The sequence below is a fragment of the Physeter macrocephalus genome, chromosome 13 (assembly GCF_002837175.3).
Source record: "Physeter macrocephalus isolate SW-GA chromosome 13, ASM283717v5, whole genome shotgun sequence".
NCBI lineage: Eukaryota > Metazoa > Chordata > Mammalia > Artiodactyla > Physeteridae > Physeter > Physeter macrocephalus.
In genome coordinates, this window is record NC_041226.1 from 48,850,025 (window position 1) to 48,862,175 (window position 12,151).

At 37.9% G+C, this 12,151-nt stretch overlaps 1 protein-coding gene across 29 annotated transcripts in view; it reads right to left on the reverse strand.

The window, feature by feature from the left end:
• The window catches only part of KLF12 (KLF transcription factor 12), a 589,904-nt gene that overhangs the window by 144,474 nt on the left and 433,279 nt on the right, over positions 1-12,151 (reverse strand). For all 29 annotated transcript variants that reach the window (XR_008619026.1, XR_008619027.1, XR_008619028.1 and 26 more), the window contains one exon: positions 10,524-11,070. Coding sequence is in view for 26 of the 29 variants with exons in the window: in XM_028497474.2 (XP_028353275.1) it covers positions 10,524-11,070 (547 nt within the window). In the remaining 3 variants the exon portion in view is untranslated. The remainder of the gene's footprint in view (positions 1-10,523; positions 11,071-12,151) is intronic.

A 12,151-nucleotide genomic window follows, 5' to 3' on the forward strand; every position in this document is an offset into this window, starting at 1 on the left:
AAAAAAAAAAAAAAAACACCAGGGAATTACAGATGGCTCACTGACATAAGAGAGTAACAGCTCTGGGAATGATATTCATTCATTCTGCCAACATTTATTGTTCATTGTGTGCCAGACACTGGACAAAGCAGTAAGGCCATGATATAGATATCATTATAATAAAATTTTATATTATATATATTTGAATCAAATATATTGAGCCAAGAGAATATATTTTACATATATGTATATCTATGTGTATGTGTATGTGTTAATGTATGGCATAAATTGTAATACAATTTGGTATGTGTCTTTCTAGTAAAGAAGGCATCTGAACCAGGTCTTTTTCCAGAGAAAGAAAAGGCCGTCCAGGAAAAGGAAACTACATGGATAAAGGGAGAGTTGTCATCATGAAAAGCCATGGAAATGGTGGCTGAGACATGAGACATATTCAGTGGAATGGCAACAGCTGGGGGGGAGGGGTGGTAGGATCCACACTGTGAGGATATGAGGAACCCTGCTGGTTTCCACTTTATGTGGTTGCTTCTTCTACTTCACCATACAGGGGAAGCTTCCTTTTATGTTTAGGGTTTAGAACTAGAGACCAGCACTGGCCGTGGCATTCTAACTGAGCACCTCATATAAAACACTGCACCTACATTAACTAATTCATTTGTTCATTCACTAAGTATTTATTGAACATTTACTAGTGTCAGGCACAATGCAATGTGTTGCAAAAATTGTAGCTAATGAGGCCCAGATGGATTTTGGGAGATGTCAGCCTATTTTATCCTGTGAGTGAGGATTTATAATAGTATATACTGCATTATATAAGCAACTACAGTTTCTGTCAACAGAAAAGTTTATTCTTATTGTAGGTCACCCCAGTCCCACTAGATCGTTCTTGCACTGAGAAACTGAGAAACCCATATACCATGGGACTATCTTTCGAATTCTGCTCCGTTTCTACTGAGCTTTTCCTAAGTCCCTAGCTATTGAGAAGGCGGTTCTCTGATGAATTCTCCAAGGGCTACTCCCAGTTATCAGTTTCACCAAATTCTCCTATTTTCTGTCTTCCTGCAGTCCTGCTGTCCCAGACATAACTCTCTTGTTATTTTTTCTCTATGACATTCAATAAAACTTAATAGTTCACAAGTCGGCATATACGTGCGTCCACTAACCCAACAAACACAATCCATAGTTACAAAAAAAACTAAGCACAGATACATAGAAAGTAGCATTTTATTTCTACTAAACAGAAGTCACGTACAAATGTGCAGGATTGCAAGTAGGACAAGTGAGTAGAAGGGATGCTTCTTAAAACAAAGTAGATAAGTTAGGTTTCAAATTCATGTTCAAGTTTCACTTTAAAAGAGCATATTCACCGCACTCCCTGCCAACCCTAAACCAGCTGGGAAAACCCGAGAGCAATCATAGAAGAAATAACTTGATTCCAGAGAGTTCCTCCAACTCTTTCCGATCACAATATTTTAAAATTCCACCACTAGATGGCAGTACAAAGGCTATCATTTTCACTATAGGTTGCTTAGTTCCATAATACATCACTTCTGGGATAGGTGATTTGGTTACATAAAGAAGAGAAAGAAGAATCAAGCTTCAAGAAAAGGTAGAATGGTGAGGGTAGAGGGAGATGGAGGAGGACAGCTGGGAGAAGAAAGAAGACAGAAAGGGAGGGGAGATGGGAGAGTGAGAGGGTAGAGAAAAGAAGGTGAAATCAAGAAGGGTATTCGAGAGGGAGATGGAAAAAAAGAGAAAGGAAGAGGGAAAAATCTGAATGAAAGGTGACGGAATTCCATGTAGTCTCGTTCAAAGTTTTTAGACAGGAACTACAGTAAGAAATACGTATTTCAATATGACTCAGTACACAGACAGTATACAGACACACACAGTACTGCATTTGCACGACAGAATAAAAGTTTCATGATATAATACTTATTTGGATGATACTCTCATATTTCTTAATCAATTGCATCCTATTTAATTTCTTTAAAATGCTAATTATAAGCTAATAAACTGATTTCAAGATTCATCAACTGGAAAATGACTCACAGTGTGAACAGTATCATTTTAGTGTATTGTACACTAAAAAGCAGGCTCTTAAGAGAAGTTATTTAAAAAATCGCCATAGTGACATTTCTGGCCATATAATTGGTCCATAAAACATCTGTTGATAAAATGAAGAAAAACGATGGTGAAGACGCCTGGTCATGAAAAACACATACAACTGGCCGATGATCAAAGTAGCATTTCCCCCCACATGAAGGTGGCTGGAGGAAAGATGGAGTACGTAATGATAACTCTGTAAATTGGTAGCTCTTCTTTTATTTATTAGACAGAAAGACAAATATCAATTTGTTCTTTTCTAAAGAACACAAAGTGGAAGAACCGTTAATCAAATTCTCCATTAACAATGAAGAACCGGCAGAGAGAAGGGGCTGAGAAAATAGTAACAGAGCTTGGAATAGAAAAAGAATTCTTGTTGAGGGGGTGAGAAAAAATCGGGAGACAGAAACCACAGCCAGAGGGTTATAAATAATTAAAAAGCCAATTTAAAACAGTGCTGGCAAGGATTCTAAGACCAAGTTTCCCTTTTGGATCTTATATTCTTCCTTCTTTCATTTGTTCTTTCCAGGTCTTAAGAGCCACTAGATAAAATGCCCATTTGCAAAAAATAACTATATCTATATAGACATATCCAGATAAGGCCAGATATCTATATCTCTATACATATAGATATATCCATCCAATACCCAAAGGTTTCTTGCAATGAGAATATAAGTCCAAACATCATCAAAAGAATCCTATAAGTATCTGCAATCTGATATGTAAAATAAGAATTTCCTTGCAGCATAACAGCACCTGTACTATTTGAAATTAGAAGCTTTATATTTAAATAGAACATGACTTCAGGAGAGAAAAAACTTGTTCTTAAAAAAGGAAACTATAGAGGAAAGGAAAGATATTATATTTCAAGATCCAGTATGTTAATGTTCAATGTGTTAAATATTATCAGAGAAAACTTTTCAGGTGTGGTGAAAAATGAATATAGAGACTAACCTTAGACTAAATACTAGTAATATATCACATTTAAGCATCTATTTAAATATAAATTAGACCACTTTATCATAGGAGGCATTTGACCTAACAAATTAAAATGGTGTGCTAGGTATCACTTTATAACAGAATGGATACAAATTCCACTTTGGTAACCCCTTGCTTTAGCTACTTTATCTATTGAATGGGTTTGTCTCCTGTCTATTATCTTTGCTTCCTTACATAATATCTATCTCTGAATGAAGTATCACCTCTCTCTTAATGTGGATGCCCTCTGAAGGCCATACTTTTTTCTCCTCTTTTCACCTTTGTAATTTTATTTACTATCTAACTGTGCAGGGGAAAAGCCAAACTCATTCCTTGACATTTTACAGTTTACATTTACAGTTTTCTCTTTTCTGCTAATTCTCTTAGAACAGTACATACAATTTCTGTCTCCTCTCTCAAGACAGTTATTATCATCAAATTTTAGACCTAACCCAGTCTATGCCAGATAAAACAGAGGAGTCGACAGATTGCGGGTATTTCAGACAAACAAGAGCATAAGAAGCCCTTTTTTGGATGGAATCCATTCAACTTCCTATGGATGCCCAGAAGTGAAAAAATACGGATAAGTTTCTACTCCTTGTTGAAAATCAGGTAAAAACAAACAACAAATGACCAACGTATCTATATAAAATATTCTGACCTCCTATTTACCATTTTTTTTTGTTTTGTTTTGTTTTTTTTTTTTGGCGGTACGCGGGCCTCTCACTGTTGCGGCCTCTCCCGTTGCGGAGCACAGGCTCCGGACGCGCAGGCTCAGCGGCCATGGCTCACGGGCCCAGCCGCTCCGCGGCATGTGGGATCTTCCCGGACGGGGGCACGAACCCGTGTCCCCTGCATCGGCAGGCGGACTCTCAACCACTGCGCCACCAGGGAAGCCCTGACCTCCTATTTAAAATTCAGTTTTTCATAAATATTGGCTGCCTTTCTCACTATTTGACATGTAATGACAGTAATAAAACACTCAAGTCCTATCAAAGTCTAAATTCAAGAATAATAAGCCAGGGCTTCCCTGGTGGCGCAGTGGTTGAGAGTCCGCCTGCCGATGCAGGGGACACCTGAGCCTGCGCGTCCGGAGCCTGCGCTCCGCAACGGGAGAGGCCACCACAGTGAGAGGCCCGCGTACAGCCAAAAAAAAAAAAGAAGAAGAAGAAGAAGCCAAAAGTCAGCAACCATCTAGTCCTGCTTCCCAATAAGCAACATTAAAAAATTAACAATAAAAGACTGAGTAACTAGATGGTTTGTCAATAAACATTAAATTCAGATTTAAAATAGGAATCTCTATCTAGTAGTTATCATACTTAATTAAGCATAAGTAGAAGAATACATTTACCAAAGGAAGCTCTGGTAGTTCAACCACTCAAGAAACCAAGACAACCATATACATGAGCATAAGTCAGCTGCCCTGGACTATTCTGGTCCTATGGACAGATGACACCAGGAATCCATTGAATGGTGAACTAAAAGAGGACAGTCATGTGTAAGGTAGACAGGAGAAGCAAGTCTGTGACAAAATGAACCTGGACCTGAAATAAGATACCACAAACATCAACATTGGGAAAGCTGACAGCAGAAGAAAACTGGCGACACAAAGAGATCTGAAATGGAGAGTTTCATGGGAGCAAAACTCCGGTTGCATTAGATGGTCAGGAGCTACAGTCACAACCTCCAACCAGCTCTGCAGCAATCACTGCAATGACCAGATTTCCCTTCACAAGTATAAATGGCCTAGGACTAAAAATACATTTGTGGCTTCTTTCCGTGGGCTGCTGAGAAAAGCAGAAGCCTATAGGAAGAAATGGGGTTTGAGTATTTCAGATTTGCTCACAGCCACGGCCCTTTGAAATTCCTGAACCAGTGCTATGGGAATAAGGTATAGTTTTGGAGGATTCCTCACTTCCTCTAAAAATAATAGAAAAATAACACGCTTTTATTAAAGGAGATGATGAAAGAAATGACATGCTCAAATGGCTGCTGGTTTCTTAACAGCAGTAACAACATGCTCTAGTCAGACATCTGGGGGGAAAAGTACTTTAAACTCAAGGATCTTATCCTATAAATATATGGTCAGGAATAATGCACTTATGACCCATAATGAGTTATTTTTCAAGTATGACACCATTATAAGAAAAAGTCTTGATGCAAGAAACATGTTTTGTAAAACGTCTGGTAGGCTCGGCTGCCAGGGTTGCATTTTCAGGAAAAAGAATGTGACTGCATAGGAAACGAGCTGAGCTTTTTCTGCTGGGCTATCTCCTTTTTTACAGTCACGGGGACATCCGGTGGGTTTGGGGGGCTAAGGAGAAGACAATATGGGGAAAGGGGGAGAAGACAGACCAACAGACCTTCTATATAACGTAGTAAAGAAGGATGCAACAGTGGTCAGGGAAGAAAATTGGGCAACAGTGAAATAACCCAGCTGGCTTTTCAGTTCTGGCTGTTTCAAAGCCACCGGTCAATCACACCTTTGCTCGAGCCTCCTTCCTGGGCATCAAGGTGATATTACCTGTTCCTTTAGCTACATGGAGAAAGGACTAGCTCACATATGGGAGGGAGAAAGTAAATCCTTCTTTTTTTTCTTTTAGCTCTTTAGTTGGATGGTCAGACTGGTTACGGCCTTGCTCTTTAAGTGTTCTGCATTTCTGAAATGTAATATCTATTAATATTCAATTATTAAAATGTCTTTAAACAACAAATTATTTGGGGGTTACCTTTTTCTTTTAATTATTCTGGACATTCCAGTATGTGGTGAATGAGAAATGTTTGATCTTATATTCATATTAATGCTGGTATCATTTTTATAATTCTCAGTGGAACCCACATTTTGCTGAACTTCTGTTTGTTTTTCATTGTCAATCCTAGATCATTATCTGCTGTTTTTTGCATTTTCTTTCCTTTTCCATTATGTATCTTTTTTCCTAAAACTTGTGTCAATCTAATAAACTGACTTTAGAAGTCGGGTTAATTACTGCAAGATGCAGGTTACTTCCACAAAATTATATAAGCAACTAATGTGCAATTAACAATTTTGCTTCTGTAATTCTTCCCTCTCTAGAATTACCCATTTTCAACTGTCTACTGGATCATTCTTGACAGAATACAAATATGCTATACTTTCTGCCTCTTTTAAAACTCCTCCCTTGAGAGCATAAATGCCTCTCCAGCTATCACGCCATTTCTCCAAAACTCTTCCAGCAAAAGTACTCCAAAGAGTCTAGACTCTGTCACCCCTGCCTCACCTCCCATCTGAACATGAACTCACTTCAGTCCGCCCTCTGTCCCCACCACCCCACTGACACAGTGTCACCAGTAAACTCCATCCTCCCAAAATGCTCCATTCTTAGTCCTTATTTTATTTTGCCCCTTAGAAGCTTCTGACACATTTGATGAGTCCCTCTGAGAAACGCTCTCTTCACTTGCATTCTCTTCAACGCTCTTTCCCTCACCTTAATAGTGGATCAAAAGGAAGGAAGGAAAAGAGAACCATAAAAGTTGCCTACTTTTCCATCAAGGCAATAACAAACCAATCACTTTGCTTGTGATTTGTTTTGACCTTCTATGCTTCCTGCTGCTAAATATCTGTAAAAACTAATGAAAATCTCCTGGGAAATCTACCAAAAAACTTCCCCAGGCTGAAGTGAAATTCCTTTACAAGGTCAAATAATCCCTTTAGGGTCTTGTTTATAAATAACAGGTCTCAGGTTCCGTGGAGAGCCTTCTACCCCTCAGCACTATCACTTCGAGGGGCTAACTGCTACTTTGTCCTGTATCAAGCAGAAAAATGTCTTCCTCTGGAGACCTTCTCTGACAGCACCCCTCTGATGGTTCTAGCCTACACTGTGCTTACTGTGCCTTCCAGAACATCATGCCATTTTCCTTCATATCACAGATTACATTCAAGACCCAACTGAGATCTGTTGGTGCCCTGGGCTAGCTGACGACTTGCCATTCCTTTAGACCACAGTCCATAAATACTGGATAGGCTGGAGTTCTCGCCTCGTTAGAAGGCTTTTTCACTTCCAAGCACACCGTGCGCAAGTTCCAGCCCACCACACTGCCAAGCCCCGAACACCCGCTTCTAAGCATCACAGCAAAAACATTTTTTCCAACCACATATAACACCCTGTATGAAAATACGTTTGTCATATACAACTTTCTCTCTCTGCAGTTATAATTAAACTCTTTGCCCTAGGCACATCCATGGCTGGTCTACATTTTAACCCAACTCTGTCCACAGTTATCAGTTAATTGTACGATTTTTCTGTTTGATGTCAAAATCTCCCAGTAGGCTACAAGCACTGAGACAGAAACAGCATCTGTTTTGCTCAACACTATGTCTCTGGTGCCAATAAAATGCCTGATCCATAAGAGATGCTCAATAAATACCTGAATGGACAAACGACTCAATTCATGTTATTTTAGATACAGATGTATTCATTCACAGTCCCTTGTGTAGTGTGATGTAAGGTAATCTATTTCTCTACCACAGACCAGATATGCTATACCAACTTTAAAGGTAATTAGCTAGTACAATCACCTACATTTATAAGAGTTAGTTTTGTATTTTTATTTGTAGCATTTCGAAAAACCAACTCCCCCATTGTATTTTCTTTTGCTCATCCATACCAGATATACAAGTCCTATTCGAGAATGGAAATAGGGCTCCCTTTATCACCCAGCCATTTCATTGCTGGCCCAGTGCCCAGTGCATATGTGCAAAATAAAGACGTGAGGAATCACTGAAATGCCCTCTCCTTTATTCATTCTGTGAGGGAGGCAGGCCTCCTCCATTAGACAATTTTACCATCATCTAATTAATCAATTAAACAATAAAAAGAACTTATAAAATGCTGTAGCAATATTTGTAGAACGTGGGGATTATAAAAACTTAATATAAACTAATAAACATAGAAAGTATGGGATTTTCCAGACATTTTCTCATCCTAAACTCTCATCCCTTATAATCTGTTGTAACAACTTTGAGAAGCATTTCTATACCAACTTCTTGGAAGCAGTTTTTCACTTTTAAATTCAATAAGTCTTTTTTCCTCCAACGTTCTGTTTTTGTAAGACAGAGAAAAAATTTCTGAACATTATTGCTTCAGGTATCTTTTTGGGGGGGATATAATAATGATAAATAACTGCAAACATTTATTGATAGTTGATCAGTGCTAGACATTTACACATAAGCTCTTTATCTTCCCAATGATCTTCAAAGATATATACTTTTATTCCCGTTTTACCACTGAAGAAAATGAAGATTAGTGAAATTAAATAACTTTGCCCAGTTATTGCCCAGTCCAAAGCTGGAAGTGAGGGAACTAGGATTCTAACCCATACAACCTTGATCCCAAATCTCATGCTGTTAACATCCACATTACAGTTTAGTGTGTTTATGGTTATATAAATGTTTACTCTTGATATGAGGAAACTACTGAATAGAAAACACTGCATGAAACTAACAAATACACTCATGTAGAGAACAAATTACAGCATGAGTCTTACTTAACACAGTTCTTCTGCAAAGATAAATTTTCCAGAAAATTAAATTTTGGCAGTAAACTTTAAATAAAAGTAATCTCTCCCATAAAATAATGGCAAATAAAAGAGAATCTCTTTTGTTTCCTTCATTAGAGCATGAAAATTGTAAAAACAGGTCATGAACAGTGTTAAAATCCTTATCAATCACCTTCACAATAAAAGCAATATTTTTCATAAGTGTTACTGCAAAAAGATTGGGTTCTATGGTGTACACATATACACATATATAATGTAATACACAAGGTTATAATTTTTCTAGTTGTTAATTCCTAATTCTTAAAAAATTTAAAGCACATCTGTAAATTATAAAAGAAAATAAATACCTAATGTGGCCTTTAGTTATGTTATTATTATTCAAATCAATTAGCTCATTTGGATCAGAAGTATTAGTAATAGCAAAGAAGGTTCGACTCAAGAAAAATCTATGTAAAGACTCACTTCTTCCTCTTTTTCTTCTACCTGCTCACAAAGATGGTGGTGGGACTACTTCCTGGCCTTTGCCCATAAAAGCACCAAAAAAAAAAAAAAAAAAAAAAAAAAGAAAAAGAAGGTTGTCAGGTAAGCAGAGCGTCTGGATCTCAAGTTTGCAGTTTAAACCTCTGACTGCTGTAAAGCACAAGATTTTTCACGTGGTAAAACTGGGAAGATGAAATTTGTCATGTGCTATGAAGAAACTCACTGCAGATAAAATAGTAACTTGCAAAAGATGAACGCACAATTTTGTAATGTATGTTTGCAAAAATTTCTCCAAGTTCACGACCAAATGTTATTCCTATGCACTGAATCCTACCTTATACAAGAACCAAAACAACTATGTTTACTAGTATTTTACACGAAGGCAGTGTTTTATGTATTCACCCATCATATTTTAATTATGGGCCTTGGAAGTAATATGGTATCAAAGCAAAGAGTAATGCAATCTAAGTCTTAATCCATCGTCATTTTTAGGCTCTGAAGACAAAATACACACAAATGAGTTGATGATTATAGGCATTTTACATCTCTATAGAAGGGTGGCTTATTGTTTTAGATTCATAGAAAGGGAAGAAAAATCAACACCATGATATTATTACAATTCCTTCTATTTAAAAATGAAACAAAAAGAACTTAGAAGAAGAAAAATAACTTCATGATCCGCTGTCTAACTATCATACATAGTTAACTTGGTATTATTACATAGTCATGTAACAAAGTATCTTTCTGCCTTCTAACCCCCAGAAGGAAATATTAATACCGCATTTTGAATTATTTCTATCATATGGAGGCTTCCTGTATTTAAAATAAAAACTTAGACTTGTATGAAGAACAGAACTCAAACTACGTAACACATTTGCAGCCAAACACCTAACTTTAGAATTACTTTAATGGCAACTTAATTTACAAGTTACTCAAAAGTGAATGATCAGGTTCCAACCACTGGAACTTCATGGAATTTTATATTATTGCCAGACAAATAAGTTCCAGTCTGAACAACTGAAAGAAGAAACATCCTGACACACTTTTTAAAAATTTCACAGTGGTTAACCTCTACGAGGGATTTACACATTTACATCTCACAAGCAGTTACGCTGACTATAGATTGAACTTTCTATTTGAGCACTTGAAGGTAAAAATACTTTGCAAATATAGGGATTTGAATTCTGACATTAAATGACTTGATATATAGAAATATGGACTAAGTAATACTGAAGCATATACCTATATAAATATGAGGTTAGTTTCTACTAAACCGTGCTCTACTCAGAAGTGGATCAGCTGGCTCCTCTGTCGTTCTGCACAGAACTTCCTCGGATGTAGTGTGTTTGCCTGCGACTTAGGGTCCACTCACTGAATAAATGAAGAGTTACTGCTGAAATAAATCAAGGCTTGCTTGCGTCTCTTACCTTTGCCATGGCTTCTCCCATCCTCCAAAAGTGGTACGACGATAGTGTTGTTCACATTTCCAGGTGACCGCACAGCTGTGTAGACAACAGGCACCGACTGGACCACCACGGGGATGCGGTGAACGTGACTCAGTTTGTTAGACTGTAAATTCATGGGACTTGAAGGCGGAACGGGATGGATAATGTGCAAAAACTGCTGGCCTCCCACACCAGAGGCAGAGGCAACAAGGGGCCCTGGAGTTAATACCGTTGACGAAGATGATGCTGAAGATACTGATGTTATAACAGTTGGGGATGAGGCTGGACGACTAGAAGACGACGAAGAGGTTGAGGTTGAAGAAGGGGAGGAGGCGGACGCTGTCATGGAAACGGGGGAGGAGGAAACGGCTGTGGGGGATGTCCTGGCTTTGTTGATGGACAAGTCCACTGGCTCAGTTTGTGTCTGGAAGTGATCTACGCATAACGGGTCCTCCGGGGGTTCCCCTTTCACATTATTTAGCAACAGGGGAACAGCTTCCATATCGGGGTAGTTGTGGACGTTTGGAGGCTGTGGGGAGAAAAACAGAGATATGATTGATGACTTGAATGTTTTTTAATTTTTCTCTTATTGCTACAGAACATTAATTCGCTCTCCAAATATCTGAAGAACCGCTCGGACAGTCGTCGTAATTAAAGGGGAGAGTACAAAAGCACAACAGAGTAAGACGATTGGGAGAGCGACAGACATCATTGTCAAAATCCAGGGAAATACACTACGGAGGAGAAAAGAAGCCATAGGAACCTAAAACTGAACAGCGATTTTACATAAAATCTTCTGAAAGACCAGTTCAGAATGCAAAACATTACCTTCTTAAGACAGCATAAGTACAACCGCTTCAATTAAAAACATTCGCTCTGTTTGTCTGACCCATCGCTGCACTTAAGAGTCTCAGTTTCCTTGGTTAAAAACTAATGGGAATTTTGATTAGATGAGCTTAAATAGCCTTCCCAGCTCTAAAATTCTACAATTTCATGATTCTAACCCTTTACTCAATACTCTTAATAATCTGCAGGCATAATATTACCCGGCAACAACACGGGGGAAATTCACCACGACATTTCAACTTTCACATTTGGTGCAAGAGCCATCGCACCATTCTCATTTTGAGCATTAAAACAGGGCATAAAATTCTCCAACCTCCCACACCCACTTGCTAAATTACTGAACACAAACCTTTTCTAATAACTGGATTATAACTGAGCTCATAGCAATGAAAAAGTTTTTCTCAATATACATTATTATTATAATATACAACAGACATTTTTAGGAAATAATTTTAGGAAAAGCCTATTCTGTAAATCTTAAGTTGCCTATGCTTGTGCTGTGTAATTTAAGACAATGATAACAATTTTGTCCAAGTGTGTTTTCATGCTTTCAAGTTTTAATGAGCAAAATTTAATAATAAATAATAATAAAGAATACAAGATATCACCCAGACTAATGGGCTCAGTGTGTTATTACTGAGCAGGAATATAATTTATTTTTATACCTATTCACTCATAAATTCAAGAAATAGTTACTAAATGTCTATATCCAAGGCCTAAAATGGCCCCCAAATTAGCAGGTGTCCGTCTAGCCTTCACAGAGA